Raw genomic sequence first — 25,177 nt, forward strand, 5'->3', positions numbered from 1 at the left:
TGGTACAACCTGAGGCCATGTCCACGTGTCCTATTGCTTGTTACTAGTGAGAAGAGACCGACCCCCACCTCTCTACAACTTCTTTTCAGGTAGCTGTAGAGAGCAGTGAGGTCTTCCCTCAGCCTCCTTTTCTCCAGGCTAAACAACCCCAGTTCCCTCAGCCACTCCTCATAAAACTTGTGGTCTAGACCCTTCATTTCTAGATGGAAAACAAAAGGCAGACATCAGTTTTCACAATGAGGGAGTGGGTCTACTCCAGAAGGTCTACTCTGTTCAGCCTATACATAAATGAGCTGGAAAGGAAAATTAGTAATGTAGTGACATATCTTGTTAGTGATACAAACCTATTCAAAGTATTTATGAGGAAGACAGATCACAAACAGCTATGGAAAAACCTCACAGTACTGACTGGCAGCAAAGTGATGGCAGATGAAACTGAGTGCTGATAAATCTCAAGTAAACCATGTGGAAAAAGCAATCCCAACTTTACATGACAAGTAATGAGCTCTCTGTACATTCCTTTAGCACACATGAAAGAGATCTTGGAATCATAACAGACAGTTCTCTGAAAACATCACATCAGTACTCAGGACTGTTCAGAAATCCAAATCAAATACTAGAAATTACTGGAAAAGCAGAAAATATCATGATGCCATGGTGTAAGTCCCTGGTGTACCCATATCATGTATATTGTAGGCAGTGGTTTGGATCCCCAATCTAAAAAAGTTATAGCAGATCAGATAAAAGGTATGGAAAGCTCTTATCCAGGGACAGAATAGATGGAGTAGAAGTGGGATTTCTCTTGTGTAATTTCACATCTGCATGTGAACCAGTCGCCTAGGCTCCCAATATAGCCAATGAAAATCTGCTCAGTTCACTTGCTGCACTTCAGAATGTGATTCATGCCATCCTATAGTAAAACCTTATGTTATGTTCAACTCCTGGGTTTGATTAGCTATTGAATATAAAGGTACTATATGGTGACTTGCTCAGATGTAAATACCTTATAGATACCGACATTTATGCAAATATAGCACAGTCTTTGAATCCTAAATGCGGAAGAAGGAAAAATATGATGGAAGGGTTGTAGAGTCTTCAGCAGCACAAAGAAAATCCATTAGGAACAGTTGATCACTGTCTCTCATGAGCTAAGAATTACAGAAGGTCTCAAGTGAGTCTTAAGTGATAAGTTTAAAAAAAGCAAAATAGAGGTGATCCTTCATCCCAAATATTGAGCTTACAATAGGGTATTTTGGATTGTAAAAGCCTACGTTTGTTCAAAAATCAAGTAGATAATTTCTTGGAAGATGTATTCATCAAGATCTGATTGACATACAAATACAACTGCTGGCTCCAAAATCTCTGAGACCCAAATTACTGAGCTGGGAGAGTACAGCAAGGAGCAGGGAAGCTGATGCTTTCCCTTACCTTCTTCCCTAAGCAATTGTGTTGGCTGCTTACAGACAAGCGACTGGGTGAGATCAGCTTTTCATTTGACAGATTACAGCCACTCTATGTTCTAGACTTTTAGTATTTGGCTGGTTAGGGTGTCTTCTAGAGTTCTTGCTAATTTTCCAACACATTTAAAAATATTTTCTTACAGGACTGTACAGATCATTTAAAATCCAATTTACCACCTACAGTATCACACACTGAAATTTTTTCTTGCGTAAGGACAATTATAACCAAAATAATTTGGGGCTGTTTCTCCTATTGCCGTTCACACTGAGAAGTCATTTACAAACTGAGCAATTTAATTGGTTCAAATAGGTCTCCTTATGGTAGTGGTACACTACTCACTGTCTATATTCATTTTTAAATTACTACCAATATAGTTCTCTAAATTTGTCTGACATAAACCTGTGATAAGTATAGTATTTTTATGTAGATGGAAAAAAATAGCAAAATGAATCAGTCTTATACTATACAAAGTATATTAAAATATAAATATTTCTGTAAAACATTTAATCCTACTGATGAAAATAACAATCCATTAGAAATTCTAAATTTCTGCTTTTACAGATGACAAGTACTGTGGAAAATATAGAAATTATTAATATTTATTAATCTTGTTTGAACAATGACCGAATAAAAAAAAAGAACTCACGTTGAATTTCACTTACTCTAAAACAAAAAGCCTAGCTCTAGACTCATGTATGTTGACTGGTGGACCAGTTACCTGTGATATACTGTTGTTTAACACAGCCTTATAGTCACTAACTTATTTAATTATAAAATGTCATATGCCAAATCTTTCTATGGTTGATTTTGTCTTTTCTGTCTACAGTTCTTAATTGCAAGCTTACTGGCATTAATTCCATAGCTGTGCATTGACTAGCATTCTTTTTTTGTTGTTTCTTTTTCTTATGGTTTGATTTGCCTAACTAATAGAAATGCTAGTAAAAAATCAGTCTTAGTAATAATAGAATACAGAATACAGAATTTAAAGATGGTGAAAAAACTGTTGTATTTTGTACATTGGAAAATTAGCATAACACTGCAAAAATCAGTATTCTTGCAGCAGAAAAAGCAATTAATGAAAACATCAATTGAAGGGGGTGGAAGATAAATTTTTTAATTTGTATGATTTGACTTCTTTTCTTGTGACGTGCTTCTGTGCCTCAGCATTTCTGCTCTGCAAAATTACAGTAAAAATATGTTGACTAATTATGAAGGATCTTCTATTTCACCTTAATATTTCACTGTATAATGATTGTGTGATTTACCTAATCATTTAAGTCAGTCTTCAAGTGAGAGCAGTACTTTCAAGTCGACATTGCAGATGCAGATAATTGGTCTGAAATCAGCCATATACTTACATGTAAGTTTAAAAACAAGTGGTTTATGAGCTTAGACCTGTGTGCTTTGCCTAAGCAATGAAGTTTTCAATCAAAGCCTGTTCCTATTGCCATACAAATTAATGGAAAATTAACTTGGTTTAATGCAGGAACTGCGTTAAAGTGCATTGTAGTGTGGGGATTGATCTTTGATCCATTGATCTGCATTTATTCTATCTGTGTTTCTTTATTTTATATAGATATATTTATTATATATAACTTAATTTTCATTATATATTACTTTTATTATGTACTACATATAATAATATATAAAATATACACACACACATATATATATATTTATCATAGAATGGTTTGGGTTGGAAGGGACCTTAAAGATCATCTAGTTCCAACCTCCCTGGGCAGGGACACCTCCCACTAGACCAGGTTGCTCAAAGCCCCATCCAGCCTGGCCTTGAACAGTTCCAGGGATGGGGCATCCACAGCTTCTCTGGGCAATCTGTTCCAGTGCCTCACCACACTCATAGTGAAAAATTTCTTCCTGATATCTAATCTAGATCTACCTTATGCCAGACTGAAAGCTTTACCCCTTGTTCTATCAAAGAAAAGTAAAAAAGTCACTCTCCAGCCTTCTTGTAGGCGGCCTTCAGATACTGGAAAGAAGCCTTGGAGTATTCTCCAGATTTTTTCTATACAACATGGGCATTGGTTACACTAGCTGAGAGGTGTTCTCTTATCTTGAAAACCAAGCAACACTGCAGGAACTGAATTGACCACCCCAAGTATAAGCCACAGAGTCACAGCCGAGGACCTTGGGCCACTGAAAATAACAGGTCACAGAAAAAAAAGCAGTAAAATAATCATTTGCATTCACACAATGGTGTATATATATGTCTTCATCCTTTGAGGCCTTTACCTTACAAGAACAAATGTATATTTATAAAGCATGTTGTTTGTTCTCTAAACTCAATTACTAACTAAATGATCTGGATAAGCACACTCATAACTCTGTGAGGTAAAACCAAACATGCGAGCTATTTTCCTTTTCTTTGTAGCGCAGGCCTTGCTCTACGCTACACTGTAAATCAGTATTCTCTCCAGCAATGTCAGTTGTGTTCCAGGGGTATAAAAGTGGTGAAATGGAGAAGTTAGCTCTCATGTCATGAGCTTGATGTATGCCTCTTCTCTCATGTCGTGACACTTGCATCGTTCTCAGCACTTTCCTTTACAAAACGCACATCACTTCTGATTGTGTATTCTACAGATTTATCATTAGAGTCATTCACTGTACATGAGTGCCACTTAAGTCAGTCTAACTCCTTATGTTGTAGGGTAATTTAACATAATTAGGGGAAGTTAAGTCTGGTTTTGAAAGACATTTGAGGAACAATTTTTCAATGATGTTTACCTTTAGAGTGGTTCATGGCATTCTAAAGTCTACGAATGTCTTCATACTGTTTACTTCTAAGGTTCACTGAGATATTGGATGGGCTTTTTTTGACCTTTTTTGCGTCACGTGTTGATGAAATGATTACTAGGCAATAATTTCAGGTTATTTGATGATGTAAAATGAGATGCGGACCACGTGTTCTGTATTAAAAATGCTGAGAGAAAGGAACTAGAAAGCAAGACTAATATAGCAAGTAAATTATCCTGCCGTTGTGTGCAGATGTCATATGGCAATAAAATGTGCTCCTGAAAATGACAGAATTTTTCCCTTAGGAACGGCTCATTGTTACATTTTGACATATTTTATCATGTTAAATATTCATAAATGTCTCCTTAGTAAAGATAGATATGGAACAGTGGAAGATCTGTATAGAGATTCCTCTCTTCGATAGAGTCATCGTGTCCTGAATTTGTCTGAATTTACTCAGACGCAAAATGGAAGCATTCATAGCAAAAAGGATTTTTTTGGTTTTTTGTACTACCCATTGCTAACTTTTTATTTGTAATACACAAGATAATCAGGGTAAGATGATGGCTTTAGTGAGGTCTGTAACAGTTTTATCATTCCTTTTCTTTCTTCATTCGTTGTATTTGGGAACAGCAGTCTTTCTCTGTTTTCAGGTGTTAAACAGTACTTACCACTCCCGTCACTTATCACTCCCGTCCACCCCGAGGAACACATGCTACACACACGTAAAGGATGAGGCGGGGGAGAAGCATGCTCTGCAGCGCACATTCCAGTGGGTCTTCTGGTTAGAGAGTTGGCTTAACTGGCCAAAAATTGCTATGAAGGCTCCAACTTTATATCACCTTTTGAAATGCTGCGCCTTACCCTTGAGACCTAAAGTCCATATGAAGTTATATAAAAAGACTGTTAACTGTACCATGACCAGTACACTCCTTCCTTTCAGCTTGACATGGAATACCTCTACGTTACTAATCATCTGGTAGCAGAGACAATAGTTTTTGAAGTTAGTGCTTACCTTTATTTATGTTTAATTCACACAGGTTTATCGAGCAGAAATTGTACCCCTTAAAGAAAAGGTGCATCAAGTCAATGAGCTCGCTCACCGGTTCGCTCCCTCTGATATTCAACTCTCCCAGTACAGTCTCAGCTGTGTGGAAGACCTGAACACAAGGTGGAAGGTGCTACAGGTACATTTCCTGTGACTTTTTTCTTTATCCTGCATTTAAGTAAATATTTTTTGTTTCTGTGTGCCTGTTTATGCTCTGTGGAATAGCACCAAAGTTGTCCTAAGAAATGAAAGAGGACACAGCCTTCCAGTAATGATGTCTCTACGAGAAAATAGGAGTTAAAGCTGACACTATATTTTCATATGTTTCCAAAGGCTTTATCAAGTGGAAATCAGATAATCCAGTTTTTCATACAGTTAAAGTTCTCATACACTTAAAATACTTAATAGTTTATTTGCCTTTTAATATTAATATTTAGCAATTTTACTGCCAAACATATCATGTGATCATTTCTTTTAACTGGCTTATCCATGTTTTACAGATATCTTTATAGTGTGTATCGAAGATTCACATAAGACAGTTTACTTCTGCTGCTTCATTCGTTTTACTATTTCCAGGAGCAGCAGTTTTAAATAAATTCCTCATAGGCAGATTAATGATTCTGTGCAGTGGAACCTTTAAAGTCATACCTGTAGAATCAGTTATAAAATTACAAGACATTACATGCATTTAGGTAATTGGCAGGATTTGGTACTGCAAGTAAAGCTGTTCAGAAAAGAATTTTATAAAATGAGCTCTAGTGCAGGAAAAAATATTAAGATATATTAGGAAATTAAGGTGAATATCAACTAGTGGTTGAATCACCATCACTGGAGGTATTTAAAAGACAGGTAGACGTGGTGCTTAGGGACACAGTTTAGTGGTGGTTTTGGCAGTGTCAGATTAATGGTTGGACTCGATGATCTTAAAGGTCCCTTCCAACCTAGACCATACTATGATTCTATAAGTTAGAAATATTGAAAAATTTACAAATCCTTTGGATCTTTTTGTTTACATATATAAAATTTAAATTTTAGATTATTTTGTGTTTCGTTGTGATAAGGCTTCATATATGTGTATTTTTTTCCAAAATGCACTGTATCTTAGCTTAGAATTTTAGGAACAGCGTGCATGAGAGAGCATATATAAGCATATGTGCAATGGTGTATGGTGATGTATGTCCCACAGCACAAGTATAATGTTATGATTAAATGAAGATAAATGCAATTAAATTAACTTCATTAATTGCTGGATTTTACTCACTATTTTATTTTTTGCTCAATCACGGCTTCACATTTTGAAACTGTGTCATTGTATTTACCTTAATATATTGCAAAAATGTGGAAGTATAGAGGTTAATAGAGTTTTGTCTTCACTGCAAAATCCAGACATTAGCAATGGACAAAAATGAACCAACTCCCTCTTGTTCTACATACAGATAAAAGATCATGGTGCTGCCAACTCTAATAGTCAGTAAGAGCTTATTGCTTCTTTATTGCTTCTCCAAAAGAAATCTCACAGCTCTCTGTCATCTCCAGTTTATCACAGTTCATGCAGTTATTAACAGGAATTTTTTTCTTCTTTTTCCTAAATCAGCAGTTTGCAGCGAGAGTGATGGTTTAGGTTAAAGATCATTAGTTCTAGATATTTGTTCATTAGTATCCACTTTTTCCCAGATCCTTAGGACAGACTTCAGGTAATATTATTAAAGCAAATCAACAGAAATCTGGAAGACAAAATGAGTGTTCCCAAAATGTTTATCCCACATATGAGAGAAATCACATCTGTTTCATTTTTTTAAAAAAAAACAGTGGCTAATCGAGTTAACAAATTTGCAAAGATTCATTGAAAAATACCTTATTTCACTAACAAAATGGTTCACTAAGTTCCAGTGGTTTGCTGAAATACTTCATTACTTCAGCAAGAAATAAGGGAAAGCGGGAAGATTTTTCAGAGTTAAAGCTTCTATGGTATGAAAAAGTCAAACAAATCTGAGAGAAAGCCAGAGAGAAATGTTTTGTCACTATCATTCATGAAAGCATCAGACAGAGGGCCAACTTGACATTATAGACCGTTTAAAAATATATAGGGCAAACCACATGTTCACACACATTTCAAAGATAATATGCTCTTTTTCCACAGAGTACAGGAAGCGTTGTGAACAATTCACTTTTCATTGTAAATTATTGTCTCGATTTATCAAATCCAGAGTACTTGGAACATAAAGTGTTTCATCTTCTATGAAGATAGATACTTTGAGACAGCATGTCAGAGTGAGATGTTAGAGCTGATAGAACAGATAGTTAATTGGAATGTTATGGTTTACTGTCTTTTTTCATATTTACCTAAATGTCATCTGGAAGACACGGAGAGCAAGGTGAAAACACTTCAGTAGATTTTTAAGCACATCCTGAGGGAAAAAGACATATGTAACTTTGAAGGAGTATCATGTACAAAAGGCCAAGATGTGACCCCTGGGAAGAAGAAGAGTACATCTGTTCCTATAATATATTTTTTCTACTTAAAAGGGAGCAGAGTTTGAGACATATTGAGAGGCAGAGCTCATTTTTGTTAGAATAGAATGGCATAGTTCAGTTGGAAGGTTTTATCATCAGCTAGATGATAAAACGATCATCTAGCCCAACTGATCTACATATGAAATCTGCTGGACATTGACACTCGCACCTGAGTGGCATCTTTTAGAGTACTGTGTATTGTTCTGTGTTAGGGTTAGACTTATGTATGACCAGCACTCTGCTTCGGTGTGGTACTATTTATAGAAAGCTGAAATCTTGTTCACGCAATAGGAAAAGCAAAAATACAAGTAATTGTTTTTTCATGCAAAACTATTCTACTTCCAACATAGGTTCCTATTGCTAGGATTTTTTTTCCATTCTTCTTTTTTTTTTTTTTTTAATAATTACCTTTCTTGTAGTACTTGTACTAATGCCACATAAAATATCTCCTTAACACTTCAGTCATTTCATCATTTTTTCTATTGATTTCAGCCTTCTATGTTTTCTCACGTGTATTTCTTTTACACTATCCATATTTTCTCTTTGGATTCTATTCATTTGTTTTTTCAAAAAGTATTTCTTTCTGTGTTCCTATGCTTCTCAGCCTTTCCCCATCTTAATACCCTTATTTCTACGGTTTTTTTTGGCACTGTTCTTCCTTTTTTCTCCATCTATAATGCTTCTTAATTTACTTGTCATTTTTTTTTCCTCTTAAAGGTTGTATCTCTTTCTCTCTCCAAACATGCACACCCCTTGTCATATTCCTGACGGGGAAATGTTTCTTACCCATGTATTCCATTTCCTAGAAAATATCACTGCAGGAAAGTCATAAACCAGAGGCTTCTGTGCTATCACTTGCCAGAAATATACCCATTCTTGGTTATCTGTGGGAAAAATACATAAGGCCATAAGGTTTATCAGATCTGAAATAATAGTGAATTCTAGTGTTATGAGAAAGTTGCAGAGCATTGTGTAGAGGATGAAGTGATGTCTTGTTTGTTGCTCTATTAACACTGGGACTTTCATAAGATCAGGGGAGGAAATGTATCATTTTAAGCCAAATCTTACAGAGATTTAATAATATATTTCACAAACATAAGAATAAGGTTGACCATATTCAGTCATTTGCAGTATTACATTTGCAGTAGTTGTAGTGTAAGATTAGTAATGTAATAGTGAATAGTAATTTACCTTTTTTTGTGTTCAGTTTTGGTCAATATACACTGCAGTATTACTAGAAGAAAAATGTATGGAAAGAACTGTTTGAGTTTTGAAGTCTTGTGTGAAGGTGTATTTCATTAATGAAAGATAATGCACTCAGCTCAGTCACTGAAAACTATATAATTTGTGGAGTTTAAGCAATGTGAAAATAATTAGCTTCATGCCTTTAACAGAGTGTTTTTGAGAAAAATATGCTGTTTATTTTTCCATTTTTCTTAAACATGAAAGGAGATGAAATCTCTCCAGGGAGCTATTTGTTATGAATTTCACAAGGAGCTCTCATGTTCAGATCCTGTGTGCTTCAAACAGTATGTATAATGAGATCATCCTGGGGGAAAATATGTCTTGCAAACTCTTGCTTACTTCCAGTCAACATTTGAGGAGCCAGGGAGACCAGGGAGTTATATCCACTTCACTTTGGTCAGAGATCCATTTGGTATAATGCTGGTCAAAAGGCAAAGCCCCTGACATGTAAAAGAATTTCCAAGTATCTCATAGGAAACATAACCTTCAGTTATCCAGAAAGATTTTTTTTTGGTTCAAATCAAATTGCGTCTACTCTTATTTGGAATAATACCTCTAATGAGCTGAAAAATATCATAAGAACTGCCTTTCAGTCACTTCTAAGAGTTTTTGTCATGGTATTTGTATTCCAGTGCTTTTAGTTTAGCAAGTTGTAGTGAACTGCAGTCATTTGTGAATGGGCGTCTCTGTCCGCAATAGTGGGCCCAGCCTGTCTAGTTTGTAAAACTAAGCAAACTGGAGGAAGCGCATAAAATGGCTACAGCTAAAAAAGCCCATACCCTACATAAACATATATATACACACACACATACACATATATATATACACCTTTGTGGTTGGACTCGATGATCTTAAAGGTCTTTTCCAATCTCAATGATTCTATGGTTTCTATATATAAAGTGTGACTGTAAGGAAGCATCAGCCTTCATTTCAGTATCGTTCCTAACTCCTCAGCTCGTCTTGCACCAGTAGCAAAGATTCTGCAGGATGCGAGGATCTGAAGATTGACGTGGCGCAGAAGTATGCTGCCTCTTGTTAAAGGGTCCAGCCACAACTACTGTTCTGTTCCCTCAAACAGTGCTCTGCTTGCCAGAGCTGCTGAAGGAACAGCAGGTTTTTGATAGCACTGCAGGCAGTTATCTAAAGTTGTATCATAGTTGTATTTGTATTCTGCTGAGGACAGGCTCTTTACTGAGCTGTGTAATGCGCGCTATTGTAATAAGTACCACTGCAATGAACTATTTCAAAAAACAGCATCTCCCAGGTGCTTCAGAAGTATCGGCTGGTTCTTTCAATCCATGGTGAGAACTATGAAGGAATCTTACCATCTGTGTTTGCAGAGGAACTAATGTTGAGGCTATTAAAGCCTCAAGAGGGAAATCCCTTCTTTCCTAAAATAAATGTGAAATTGTGACTGTGCATCAGAGTCTTGCTGGCCTCCGTATGTAAATGTCCCACCAAACATTAATGATAAGTGTTTTCAAATATTTATTTAGATCCAGTGACTCTCAAAAGCTCAGTCATGGGAGTTCTGGCCAGCGGTCCTCAGCTCACACCCCACTTTTGATAGGGGATGGGCACCAGGGCAAATAAGTTGCATCAAAATGTAAGTTGAAATCAGCTCTGGCCTATTATAGTAGCTTTTAGGTTTCGGGGTTGTTTTTATTTTACTTTCCTTTCTCTCCTGCATGACTTCCTCAAGAAAAACTCCTCAGAAAATAAGTGAAATAACAACAACAATACACGTGTAAAAGAAATGTTTTTTCAGGTCTCTCACAGTCGAATAGAAACATATTTACCAGACTCTCAGATCCTTTTTTTATTTCTACATACATAGCATGGTAATGGTTTCAGGAAGTATACCTCAGGTTTAAACCGTATAACTGAGATTTGAATGCTATTAAGGATATAATTTTTCCTAAAGAAAAAGAAGAATCTCTTCTGGTTCTCTGCAGTTCATTTGTTCAATCGTTACTCTGTAGGAATCTCATACAGGAAAGCTCTAGCCATATAATTAAACAGAAAATCTGCCTTATCTTTTTCTATATCTACATTACAAGAAAAATTATGTATTCCAAATTAAACAGTGAGTGTAAACTGGGGGTAGGTTAAGTGGATAGATTGGCAGACAGTGCATCAGTAGCAAGAAAGATGTTTCTTTGTCTGTAGGAGACAAAGAATGTCCTGTATATAAAACTGTGCCGTATAAAAGGCAGTTAGATTTTTATATTGGAGCATTATTACCTTTCTATTATCTTAGCATTTTTTCTTTCCATTGTGTCATTTCATTAATTTTAATATTTTTTGTTCTGTTTGTTTGCTTTTCCTCTTTTTTAAACTATATTTTGACTTATGTCATCTGTAAGAGGCTGACAAAAACAGGAGATAACTTTTCTAAATATATGGAGCCAAAATTCTAGCTCATCTATAATTATACTAATTGAAGCATTACTAAAAAAATAGTTCTTTCAAACCTTGAAATTTGAAATTAGTTTAGTAGTTGCAGATTTCATCTTCCCAGCAGAGGGAGATTTTGATCCTTTTTGGAAGTTGAGTTTTCCCATCAGACTCTTTAGTTAAAAAGTTGTTTTGTATATCCCGTGAGAACTAGCACTTCTGCCAAATAAACAGTTGTCATGGCTCTTTAATGGTGTCTTATTTAATTGGCTATGCCACTTGGCTTCAGAAGTCATATGCCCATGTATTTTCTTCATTGCTGTTAGCTTCAGTCTCAGTTTTGCTCAATGTTTGTCTGCAAAAATATCCATATAGATTCATTTTACAGTCATTCATTCTTTAGAGATCCTATTTATTTATTTCTGTAAGCTAGTGGAGGGAGGCCAGCTATCTGTATTGGGATTCAATTCTTCTAATGAAGTGTGTGTCAAAAATTGGAAAGATTCCTTCCTAAATTAGGAGGACATCTTCATTGTTCTTTGTGGCATGTTTAGGGCAGTCAGTGAAAGCAATGTGTATGTAAGTATAAACAGGCATGGTTATCATCAACTGCCATGCCAGCAGCAAAAATAATAAAACCATGTTAAAGTTATGATGTTCTGTGTGATGGATGTCAGTTTGTTGAAACTGTAAATGCTTTAGTCATTTTTTGTTAGAGAAGATACATTCATTTTAGAGTTTTGCTATCCGTTTTTGACTTCCTTTGCTTTGGAATTTTGTCCTCTTTGAAGATTTGTTTTGAAGAATCATGCAGAAGAACAGCAATTTGCTCTACTTTATATTCTCATTTCAATATGCATATATAGATTTGATGTATTTTTTTATTTCTCATATATGTGTATGGGTATATGGGATTATAAAAAAAAACCCTGAATTATGTTTTTTCTAAGTACAAAGAAAAACAAATGCAAGAAAAGAAAAATCAAATGCAAGAAAATATGTTACACATGCACCTTGAATTTAGCACTTGTACAATCTTTACATATACAATATATTCTGTAAGATCTCACATTTATGGGGTTGATGGATAAACAATAGGAAGAGAATGGGAATATTAGTTGATATATGTTAGTCTTGTTTCCTTATAAAATGAGACTTGTGCGATTTACTTCCACCTGTCAGCAGTTATAGATTACATTTGGCAGCGCACATACATATGAGTCACACCAGACTATATTTAGGCTACTGGGGAAAACTGAGGTTACGATATTGTTGAAAATGTATTTGCTGGAAACCAACATCCACTAGTTCTGTTGCTTTTTAGTCAAGCAGTTTTAGCTAACTCATTCAGTTTATAGCTCTTTAACTTATTTACTAGCCACTGTTGAAGATGGAATTACTTGTAGAATCACACAGTGGTTTACGTTGGAAGGGACCTTGAAGATCATCGAGTTCCAATCCCTTGACATGGGCAGGGACACCTCCTGCTAGACCAGGTTGCTCAAAGCCCCATCCAACCTGACCTTAACACTTTCAGGGATGGGGCATCCACAACTTCCCCGGGCAACCTGTTCCAGTGCCCCACCACACTCAGAATGAAAAATTTCTTCCTGATACCTATTCTAAATCTCCCCTCTTCCGGTCTGAAGCCATTCCCCCTTGTCTGATCACTACATGCCCTTGTGAAAAGTCCACCAGCTTTCCTGCAGGCCCTCTTCTGATACTGGAAGGCCACTGTAAGGTCTCCTTGGAGCCTTCTCTTCTCCAGGCTGAACAACCACAACTCTCTCAGCCTGTCTTCATAGGAGAGGTGCTCCAGCTGATACTGGATAGGCCACTGTAAGGTCTCCTTGGAGCCTTCTCTTCTCCAGGCTGAACAACCACAACTCTCTCAGCCTGTCTTCATAGGAGAGGTGCTCCAGCCCTCTGGTCATCTTCATGGCTCTCCTCTGGACCTGCTCCAACAGGTCTGTGTCCTTCTTATGTCAGGGGCTCCAGAGCTGGACACAATATTCCAGGTGGGGTCTCACGAGAGTGGAGCAGACGGGCAGAATCACCTCCCTTGACCTACTGGCGACACTTCTTTTGATGCAGCCCAGGGTACGGTTGGCCTTCTGAGCTGCGATCGCACATTGCTGGCTGATGTTGAGCTTCTCATCAACGAGCATCCCGAAGTCCTTCTCCTCAGGGCTGTTCTCAATCCATTCTCTACCCAGCCTGTATAAGTGCTTGGGATTGCAGTGATGCAGGTGCAGGACCTTGCGCTTGGCCTTGTTGAACTTCATGAGGTTGGCATGGGCCCACCTCTCAAGCCTTACAAGGTCTCTCTGGATGGCATTCCTTCCCTTCAGCATTTCGACTGCTCCACAAATCTTGGTGTCGTTGACAAACTTGCTGAGGGTGCACTCAATCCCACAGTCTGTGTCACCAACAAAGGTGTTAAACAGCATGGGTCCCAATACTTACCCCTGAGGAGTGCCATTAGTCCACTTGGACATCAAGCTGTTGACCGCAACACTTTGAGGCGGCCATCCAGCCAGTTCCTTATCCACCAAGTGGTCCATCGGTCGAACCCATGTCTCTCCAATTTAGAGACAAGGATGTAGTGTGGGATTCATATTATTTAATGATCATGATCTGTAATACCTGAGCATTTTATAAACATTAATTGAGATTATTTCTGTAAAAGTCCATTTGACAAAGAAAGTGGTAGTTACATTTGGAGAACTAAAGCTCTGAGTTTCAGTCCTACAAAGATGTGTAGATTATGGGATTTGGGAGTTTTTACTTTGGATGCTAAAATTGGATGGAGAGCTTCATTTTTTTTCTTGTCCAAATTGAGAGATTATGGCCTGATTTTTTTCAACACCTTTTTACTTGTCTGACCTGATTCCAGTCAGCTATGTTTATGCTGTTCATTATGAAAATTGGTTATTTTTTTTTAAGGTAAGAACATGTGAGGGTGAAAAGCAGCGGTCAGAATAGTGAAAGCAAACAAGGACAAAACAAAAATGAACTTTGCAATTATAAGTCATGCTCCAATCCTGTCTTCCACATCACGGGTCCCTTTCCTTGCCAAAATGTTATCAACTGTCAGAGCTCATAATTCGCGGCTTAGATTTTTAAAATGCAAAAGAAAAGGACAGGATTGTGTAGGGTCGGGTAGGGTAGGATACCTTGTCAGCTATCTGCTGACACCACAAGGATGATGAGTCTTAGCAATTTCTGGTTCTGCTCCATACCCTGGAGTGGATATACTCTGCTGACACAGATCGTCTGTCCATTCATCCCCGTTTGGTTTGAAGCGAGGTTAAAGCAGATGTACAAAGTTTGCTTTAAATGTGGAACACGTTTGTCACAGATAGAACATTCACAGAATTTAAGAGCTGTACTGTAAAGGCTCTCTCTAATGTGATTTTCAGAGGCTTGTAACTCAATGAAACCTTAATGAATATCCTTGGAAGCAGTATAAAACCTCTTAAATTCCGTTTCCCAGTGCCAAAGTATTGTTAAAGGTTTTTAGAGGAAGTGAATGTAAAACTAGCAGGAAATATTCCTCTTTCTCCCCATTTTTACTAATCCCTTTTTCTGAAATGCTGTGATTTCTAGAGAAGAAGCTTCGTTTGAAATGATAAAAAGCCCAAGGTAGAGAAATAATATGCAAATTTCCAGTGCAAAAGGTTTATGTTAGCCAATTTTTTTTACTTTGTTGAGTCATTTTGTGTCTTTCTGACATACCAATTACATATTATATCACTGCAGATGTTTTTATGTCAGGCTGTCTACTTTCAGGTTATAGAAAGCTTTTACAGTCTTTAGGCTATGCATTATTGTGTACTATATTTTCTTAATCTTTTTGCTTCAGTGAGACTTTAAGCTAAGATAGTTTTTCCATTTTAGAAAGTACTGTTAACAATAGTGTTTATAATAGTAAAAATTTCAGTAGCATTAAGTTGAGACAGTTTTAAAACTAGCCTCTGTAGATGAGTATGTGTGTCATTTTCATAATATTTTCACAAGGTGCTCTCTAACATTGCCATTCTAGTTTTCATCACACCTTGAGTAAAGCTGAATGTTGTGTCCTTCTATAGAAAATTCTGAGCAGTCTGCAAGTCACATAATGGAATGTTAACTGTGTAGGAGGACACTTTATAATTAAAATGGCTCAGCTCTGGGTATGTGTTGTGTGTGCAAATGTTTTTTATAAAATGCTTCCTAATGTGGATCCACCTGGGACAACACAGGCAAAAGGAGTTATTTCGAGATGCTCATTGCTTCCCGTGGCTCATCTAAGACACACAGTCCTTGTGCTTGATGTTACTTTATAAAACACTGATATTGCAATAACCTTTAGAAATGCACTTCTTAGTTGCAGCACAAACATAGTTTAAATTGCAGTTCTTGACCCAGAGCTTGCAATTTCAGTTTTTATTCATATTAATTATTTCTTTTGTACCTGGAGAATCATAGCAACGTCCAAATACTATATTACAGAAATTGATTCTTTAGGTTACGTCATTTTGTTTCAGAAGCCTCGAGAGTGTAGATTGAAGACTCAACTAGTCTTTCTCTTCCATTTTCTCAGGTGTTCAAAGTTGGTTCTCTGCCATAGCTCAGTTTGTTTTAAAACAAAATTAATGGCAAGACTAATCAGAATTAGTCAATCTTGAAAATTAAGCCTAAGTCTGTGTTTGTAGATAGTATATTCATTGTGCTGGATGTTTTCACTTTCATCCCTCTGATTTCTTATATTGATCTCAAGTGTTTTCTGTCCTTGTCCCCCAATACCCTCATTTATGACACTTTTTCAGCTATAAAAACAATGAGTTCTGTCCTACTTATCTGACACATAGCTGATAATACAGCAGTTTCAGCAGAGCAGTGATTTTTTGGATATTCAGAAAAAATAGAAGAATGTGTCTTCCATAAAATAGCTTTGTGTTTCTTTTATATCCCAGCATTCCAGTTCCTTATCTCAAAACATCACATTTCGAATCCTGCATTGACATTGTCTGTACCTCTGCCAGCCAAAGAACTAAGATAACTGAATTTGGTTTGCACATCGGTTGTCATAGCTGGCTGCAATATATCCCTGAATGTGGCTAGGATTACCTTTAAAGAGAGAGGGTTTACATTTTTCTCATACAGCCTTCATAACTTCGTCTGCGAATGACGTGTGAAACACTGTCAAACCAGTATGGTGTGAGGCAGAAGTCATGCAGACTCCCTCTTAAAAAGTCAAGATCTAATCCTTTTTCTTCACCAGTGAATAGGAGATCAATTCACAGCAAATAAACTTTCTGAAAGATAGAGACGCATCCAATTTTATGATCACCACTTTTCTCTCTCAGCACTGTACCCCCCCATCGTTAGGCTGTGCTCAGTAACTCCCACAGCTGCTGGGATAAGCCTGTGATGTTTAACAGTGCCAGGTCGTGCTGATTAGCTTTGCCAATGACACTCTACGTAATTTTTCAAATTTGCCCAGAGAGGTTGCTGAGGCCCCATCCCTGGAGGTGTTCAAGGCCAGGCTGGACGTGGCCTTGGGCAACCTGGTCTAGTGGGAGGTGTCCCTGCCTATGGCAGGGGGGTTGGAACTCGATGATCTTCAAGGTCCCTTCCAACCTAAACCATTCTATGATTCTATGATTTTAACCACCCGGTGCATGAATTTACATGTTTTCAGATAAGTATCCATTTATGGATCAGAAAGGGACATGAAACTTAGTTAAGCTAGAATGAAACTGTGATGATTTGGAGTAAGTCATAGTAGCCTCTTAATTTTACTATAGTTCTGATAGTTTACATAGTCTAAGGGTCTGTCCCCTAGAAAATGGGGCCAGAAAAATGACTTCTATTTCATGACAATTTGTGTTTCTAAGTATTTATTGTTATACAGGCTGAGGCCCACGAATCACAACTAATAGTGTATTTGTGATGTGAGTTACACTACAATATGTAGAAAGGGCTTTGGACACAAACTATGGTCTTATATTGTTCAGCATGTTTATTGAAAACATGGTTATATTTAAGGAAAACATGGATGTTGTAAAATCTGCTTCTGTTAGTCTGTGAGCCTATTCCAGAAAACAAAACACAGACACTTTAACATAACGCTTACACGCTATTATATAGCATTCTAGTATTCAGTGGTAACACTGCTCTGTGAAATAAGAGGTTACAAGACAGACTTTAGACTGGTATGTTAGAACTTAAGCCATCACAAGCTATTGGCTTTGTCTGCTCTGCCGTCCCACACAACTGTACTGTTACCACTGTTGAGCTTGCATAGCTCAGAAATCCTTATATGACCCAAGAGCAACATTTGTGCTTTTTTTGTGCCAGCAGAAAAACCCTTTATTGTACGGTTTATCAAAGACCATCCTAGGAAAGATGTAAAAGCTGAAAGAATAAAAAGCCTGATTTGCTATTTTTAGAAAGCTCGTAAATTCTTAAACTTTTAGATAGGAAATACCATTTGTTCCTGATCCTCCTAGCTCTTTGGATGAGTAGTCCAGAAAAGACGTGTTCACAGTTGTACACAAAGTAGGTTTCATGAGCTCTCGGGTTATGTTATTTACATGATCAGTATATTCACACAGCAGTGTTACTGCTTTGAGATACTGTATTTCACTGTCTTTCTTATATTCAGACAGGCTCTAGCTTGCCAGAAATTTTTAATTTTTTTTTTTTTTGAATGAGCATATAACTAACAGATGTTTGGTTTTGGCTCCGTGTCTACATTCTTTGAAAGCTGGAGAATTAAATTGCTGACATTCAGACAACACTAATTCACGTATCCAGGGAGCCTAATTTGCCATCCCTGAGATCCTGATTCTTGGTGTTCATGGGTTTAAAAACCATTTCAGTGACACAATATAAGAATAGGCTGGGGAGTTTCAGTACTATGCTCCTGCTAAACATAATCACATTTTATAAACATCTGCGTCATTACTGATGTGATTCATCTCTAAGCTGTATACAGCTGTGTTTCCAGTTTCAATTAACAGTCCCTTAATTGCATATCCATCTCATGTTACTAATTTAGTTAATTTATTCATAATTAAGAGTATTCTATTTTCTACGAAGGTTTGTTGAATTTAGTACGTTATAAAAAAAAAAAATAAAGCTGAGGGATTTTGATTCTTACAATAGTCACATCAGAACAAAAATGTCATTCACGCACCTAGAGAGGAAGACAAGATATAAGGGATGCTTTTTCTTTTCTCACTGTGGAATGAGAAACCTTTGGAAGGCTTTTGCTTTGTGTTTGAAAGCAAATGACAGTATGAATGTGCTCTTTTCTCCTCATTTTTGTCCTTCTCCCTTTTGCCCCAGATCTAATGTAATTCTGCAGTTCAGACTGATACAACAGGTTTTAATATGTAAGAAGAAATGATAACACTAAAAAGCGTGTTACAAGAACAGAGGTATACAGGAGACACAAATCATCCTGTCTCATGCATTGTTGTCCGCTAACATTTATATTTTAGAGTACCGTGTCTTTAAAAAGACCTGTTTAACTAGGAACTGTGAGATAACTTAAAAATTAAGCCTCAGACACACTCAGGTGGAAGATAAATAAGATTATTTATCAAAAAAAGTATATCTTTTGGAAAATATCTTTCATATATCAGTACAAGAATATTGTGTGCAAAATGGTTTAGAAATCCTAGAAACAAACCTTCTTGCAGTTGTCCACAAGCCAATCACGTTCCTCACCTGCCATTTAGCAGGATTGGTTACAACTGCCCAGTACTTTGTAAATACACAGATACTGTCTTCTCCATTGATTTAAAAACCCTGCTGGGATATTAATTCTTGGAGATGTCTGCAGTATTAAGGAGTTGTATGTATAAATAGTCCTCTTTAAAAAAAAAAAAAATTAAAAATAAAATTAAAAAAAAAATTTAAAAAGGGAAAAAAATAAAGAAAAACCTCATCTTTTTCTGACTTCCTTTGGCGTGGTGAGTGTTTTGATACTTGTATCAGTGAGCAGAACATTAAAAGTTCAGCATGCCTTTCTGGAAGAGAAGTGAGGGAGAAAGTCTTCCCTCTTTAAAAACAAAAATAATTGTTATTAGTTTGAGATAACTATTGTTTCCTGAGTGGACTATCACACTACTATAATTTGAAGTAAACATAGGGATCTGTAAGTTGTACGGAAAACATCAAAATAGACTGATCAATATGTCTCAAGCAGAGATGCAGGTTTTTAATGACAGCTGCTGAACCCCTTCTAGCTGAAAATCACAGTTGTCTGCTGCTTTTTCCTTTAATCTTCTCCAGTCTCCTTGATGCTCTTTTTAGTTTCTCTCATTGCTCTTTTTCTCCTTGAAGCTCCCTTTCTTCCTCTTCATACAAGCTTCTCCTTGTCTGTCATACCATCTACAATCATACCACTACTTTTTAAAAAAAGACTAGGAAGAAAATCATTAAAGAAACAAATAGAGAACACAACCAGAAAATATATAATCTAACATAAGAAGAAAAGAATATGTAAGGTGCAGGTGAGGTAGGCTTTTAGTCATGGCAGTTTTATGAAGCACAACCTTTTCTTTTCCCAAGGAATCTCTGAAGATCAGAGTTAGTGTAAGATGCAGCCACGCTCTAAGCAGACTTCTAAAGCTCTTCAAAGCAGACAGTCTCATAATTTTCTTTTCTTTTACTTGTCAAATATTAATGCCAGAATGTAATCTTGTGAAGATAATAAAAGTTTGAACCGTGTCAACCTTTTAGCTGCATACTCTGTGTATTTAGCAAATAGAATGACAGTTGCAGTGCTAACCTTGCTGTACGAATTCCAGGCTGCCCCACCTTTTTTGATTAAAATGGTGATTAGGGTTAAAGGAGATTATAGCAATTTGCCAGGGTCCTGTTTCACTGCGAGCTCAAGGTAGGAGAGGGTGATTCAAGTGCCTGCAGAAAGATGGATTATCACGGGCTGCTCAGTCTTCAAGCTTCTATGGGTTTTTACTACCTTTGTTACTTGCGTACATTCTCCAAATTTTACCGTGCAAGCAGGGAAATGCATTCATTTTCTGTACACAAGAAAAAAGTTAATAAATTTCCCCCTCCAAAGAGAGATGGGTCTTCAAAAGGCAGTGCGTAGGCCTTTTATATTATTATCGTACTCTGGAGGTTTGTTGTTTTTTTCTTTTCCTTTTTCTTACATTTTGCATAAAATGATAGGGCAATTGTGTCTTGTCATTCAGATGGTAGGTTTAAACCCTATGGAAGTTGATACGCATGTAAAACTACGTGAATTTGTATTTTAAAGAGAATTGCACATGATTTACTTACTTGCCTAGAGAGATGCGTGAGCCACAAGTTGGAATTAAATATAATATCCATATCTTGATTCATCTTCCTGTTTAAATTAACCTTTTCAGATTAAGTTTCTGGGTTTAGATCATCAAGAAGATCAGGTTTCGGTTCTGAACCCTCAATTTCATTACATTAGACATGGGACTCCCATCAGTGTTTTTCCCAGAAGAAGACTTTGTGCACGCAGCATTAGGAAAAACTTGGTTGGTTTTTGTTTTCTGCGTACTTTTACTGACAGAGAAGAAAATAAATACCTGTCATGAAAATACTGGTACATTTTTTGAGTGTTTCAGTTTTGTGTCTTTAACCTCAGAGGACAGTTTTACTTTTAGCGTACTCTCAGAAGTCCTGAGGGACCTGGAAAAGAAGATATGCCCATGTAGTGGTAATCTCAATGGCATGTGAGTACAGTATTACTGTGCTCACAGTTGCTGCTGCTTAGAGTAAGCTGTCGAAAGGACCAGCTCCAAATTTCAGTTCTGAATGCCCCATTGGTTTAGTCATTGTTTGTTCTACTACATGTTTTAACAGAGAAATTTGTGTCTTTTGCAATAAATATGTCTTGAACCGTACTCCAGTTAATATTTCTATTTTTTCCCCCTCACAAAGAGTAACTCTTCAAAGACAGCTCTCTGGTCCTCAGTAATGCAATAGCAGACCTCCCAGCTGTCTGGACGTGTCTTGCACTGGATCAGCCAATACCTAAAATGTTCATGTTAAATGTTTACTTGTTATGTAAAACAAGTGTGGTGGTTTTGAGTCATTCTTATGTGGGAAATAGATCTGCATTTAACTGACCACTAAAAGAACCCAGCCTGGGCCTGACCAAGAAAGAAATCAATCAGTAAAAGATCAAGAGAGGGAGAGAGGGATCATTTAGGCCACTAGAAGATCAGAGGTATTCCAGTCATGAAAGAGCAATTTGTCCCTCAGATTGGGTGCCCACGTCTGCTCCTGAATGTAAGTGCAAGTGCTGTGTGCCTCAGCTATGCTGCTCTTGTTGAGCTCAATGCAAGGCACATAAAAAGTCAGCAGGATTTATCTCCCTGTTCCCTGGTCAAGTCAATCCGTTATCCTTCGCTTGTGGAAAATCTTCAAAGGTTCTTGGCCTGTGCAGATTTGAAAACCGAGATTTGTTACTGAGGTTTTTGCGTGTGCTGTCCTCCCACTCCGAGGATTGTATAAATCCCATTAAAGCAGCAGCCTCTCAAACTATTTCAGCAAGTTTGGGGTTTGGTTGTGGGATTTTTTTTTCCCAATATTCAGATGCATAGGTGAACTTCTAGAATTTTAATTATGTCTTGTATCAGATGAGCTGCAGAAATGCAAAAGGGTTTTGGGTGAGATTTAATTTTAGATAGCAGCTTAATTAACTGCATTTGTAAAAACTAGTGCAACTTTAATTAAATATCTCTACATTAATTTAGTTATTTAATTGAAAATTTATTGGGATAGTCTTTACAATTTATAACTCTTCCTGCTTGAGGATCTTAAATAACAGATCATCATAATAATTAAAAGAACCCAAACCTGTATTTATGCTTTTGCTAGATTTCTACCAGCTTCTTTCAAATAGCAGAAAGGGCTTTTTTCTCCTAAATATTTATTCTGGTTCACGGATTTTATAACGGGATCGGATGTCTGAAACCTCAGCCTGTAAATGATGACTGAAGAAGTATTTTTCTCTTCTCATGTGTGCTGGGGTGGGTTTGTTTTTATGCTGTGTCAACTTCTGTTCCTTTTTCAATGTCATATCGATGCTGGCTTGTACTACTGCAAAACTAGCACTCACAAGACTTTTCAGGGCACGGGTGTGTTGAGGTTAGTTGCGATGCAGAGGGAAAGCAAGCTGTTTGAGTTCTGAGCCTGCAAGGTTCTGTGCTGTCAGAGGTATAAGAAGTAGAGGAGGAGGTCCGGTGAGGAGAGCAGAGGCCCGAGACACTTCAGTCCTTTTGTAGTCTTCCATAGGAGCCCGCACATTTCCAGCACAGCGAGTAGCTTCTCTCCGGTTCCCCACTCTGCTTTCAGATATGCGGAGGCACAAAGAGCGGCTGGAGCTCTAGGCATCATTAGAGCAGGGTGTGCAGCTGTTTAAATTAAACCCTGTATTGTGTGTCCACCTTCTCTCATGACCTGACAACATGAGAAAAGGTTAAGCATTCCTTTTCACAGTTGGGCTGCAACTAACTGAAGCAGAATTATATAACATACATGTTATACTAAGTGTTATATATAAATTACAATTCCTTCCAACACCTTCAATTTCTGAACCTATACCAATGATCACAATCTTCCAGTGATAGCACTCAGAATTTCCAGTAGTACATGCTTTCCTCTAATTGAAATTATTTCCACTGCCCTACATTTCCCTTGCGATTGAAAAGTGATTTCCATTGATAATTTGCCAAAGAGAGTGTTCATAATAATTTTCTTTTCCTTCCCAACACCTATTGCATGCATCAGTTGCATAAATGGTAATTTGAAGCCTTTTTAGCACAGCTGGATATTTTTCATTGATTCTTTTCATCTGAGCATCATTCATTAGAGTTCCTTCATCTTTTTGTCTGCAGTGCACTTTATCTACAGAATGCTGGGATCTGTACAGCAAAATAGAACAAAATGTACAAGGACTTCAAGTCCTTCCAGTGTCATATCTGTCAGGTTATAAATTTGAGACAGAGCAAACAACCCCATTAGCTTGCCTCCCTTGAGGTACCTATTTATCTTCATTATTCCCTTCTGACAAAGAAACTATAAGAAGTTGCACTTGATTGTTCCACTCCTCCTTCTTGTGATTTGCATTACTACTACCATTCCAAATGTTCTTTAAAGTATATACTTATAAAAATATAGTCTGGCATTTAGAAAGGCTCAGGTTTGCTTTTCAGTACACAGATGCATAGTATGGTCTCTGTCCCACAACGTCACCCTTTCCATCAGGATAACTATATGAGCATATAGAATTTTTACTTCTGTCCTGTTCCTTGTTTTAGGAAAAAGCAAGTTTGCCATCATGAACAACAATACTTTTTCATGAATTTTGTAATTAAATGTTTTGTAAAAACTGAAACTGTTATTGGGAGAGAACAAATAAGCAGTTGTGTGCTTTTTTAATTATTATACATTTTAAAGTGTAAAGACTTTTGAAATTATCTAATTGAAACTACAACCAGCTTTTCAAAAATAGGGTTTATTTTTTTCACAAGATTTTAATTTTATGTCCCAGGAAATGTAACCACATTTTCTGCTCAGCTTTGCTTCTACAAATACAAAAGTGGTGAGTATTTAACATGCATGACATAAGTAGTTGATACAATCAAAGTAAATCATATAAGTGAAATAAATCCTGTTTAGGTGAGTAAAAAAAAATGAGCTTTCTTGGAAGGGTTGGAGTGAAAATAACTATTAGTCAAGCTTTCAGTTATATCTTCTTTTCCAAACATCAAAAGGCAAATTTAGCAGACTTCAACGAGAGCACTTACTTCTAAGATGATCGGCATATCAGATCTACTTGTTATTTGGGGACCGTTACCTGATTTGCTTCACCCAATTAACCTATTGGAATGCTTGACTAAATGATGGATTTGGGACGAATGGTGGATAGTCTTTCAGTATTTTTTCATTTGTTGTTTGAAATGAAGTTTGATTGCCATGTAGTCTTAAATTGTTCAGTGAAATAAACAGTAAGAGTGTAATCTTCTATGAAGGCAGAGTGTAATACCTAAAACAGAAGATTGGGGAGGATGTTAAGTTTACGAACTCAGGAGCCATTTTTCTCAACGGTAGGAAGTGCTTCTAAATGAACCAAAGTAACTTGTGCAAAGGAAAGTCTGAAATAATGAACAACAACATTATGATCTCAACCTACTCCGCCAGCTTATGAGATGAGTGGTGCTGCTGCTGGGACGGTTGCTGTAGTTTCAGTGTCTCTGATAGCTGATGTAATGTCTGCAGACCGTTAGAGCTATAAAATTACAAATCCAGAAACTGGTGTCCATTGTGCTCCTTCTTAAAATAATATGCACTTATTTTAAAGGCTGTTTGCTCTAATGAAGAGTTTACATTCAAATATTTTGTAGTACCTGCTTGGTATAAAACATGATTAAGTAGTAATAATAATGTCTTCTACAGTAATACTCTGAGGGACTACATTTCTTCTATACCATTATATCAAGAAGGTTTATGCTAAGTTATTTCATAGTCATTCATTATTAATTATTGTAATGAAGTCCATCTTTCAGCTCTTTTAGAAGTGTTTTGCTTAACGGTCCCCATGTCCAGGTACATGGACCTTTCAGCCATGCACCTGTTCTTGAGCACAAAGGGAGATGCCCAGGTCTGAATATTTGTTAAGCTTCAATGTCAAGATACAGTTGAACTTCAGAAAGGTCAGGATTCAAAAAAGGCATCAAATCTGCAACTTATTCTATA

At 36.9% G+C, this 25,177-nt stretch overlaps 1 protein-coding gene across 3 annotated transcripts in view; it reads left to right on the forward strand.

The window, feature by feature from the left end:
* The window catches only part of DMD (dystrophin), a gene marked incomplete at both ends in the record, with an annotated part of 1,177,430 nt that overhangs the window by 998,342 nt on the left and 153,911 nt on the right, over positions 1-25,177 (forward strand). For all 3 annotated transcript variants that reach the window (XM_082480534.1, XM_082480533.1, XM_082480531.1), the window contains one exon: positions 5,256-5,402. In XM_082480534.1, coding sequence (XP_082336660.1) covers positions 5,256-5,402 — 147 coding nt within the window. The remainder of the gene's footprint in view (positions 1-5,255; positions 5,403-25,177) is intronic.

This window comes from Vanellus vanellus, assembly GCF_965231255.1.
Source record: "Vanellus vanellus genome assembly, chromosome: 1".
In the NCBI taxonomy this organism is placed as follows: domain Eukaryota; kingdom Metazoa; phylum Chordata; class Aves; order Charadriiformes; family Charadriidae; genus Vanellus; species Vanellus vanellus.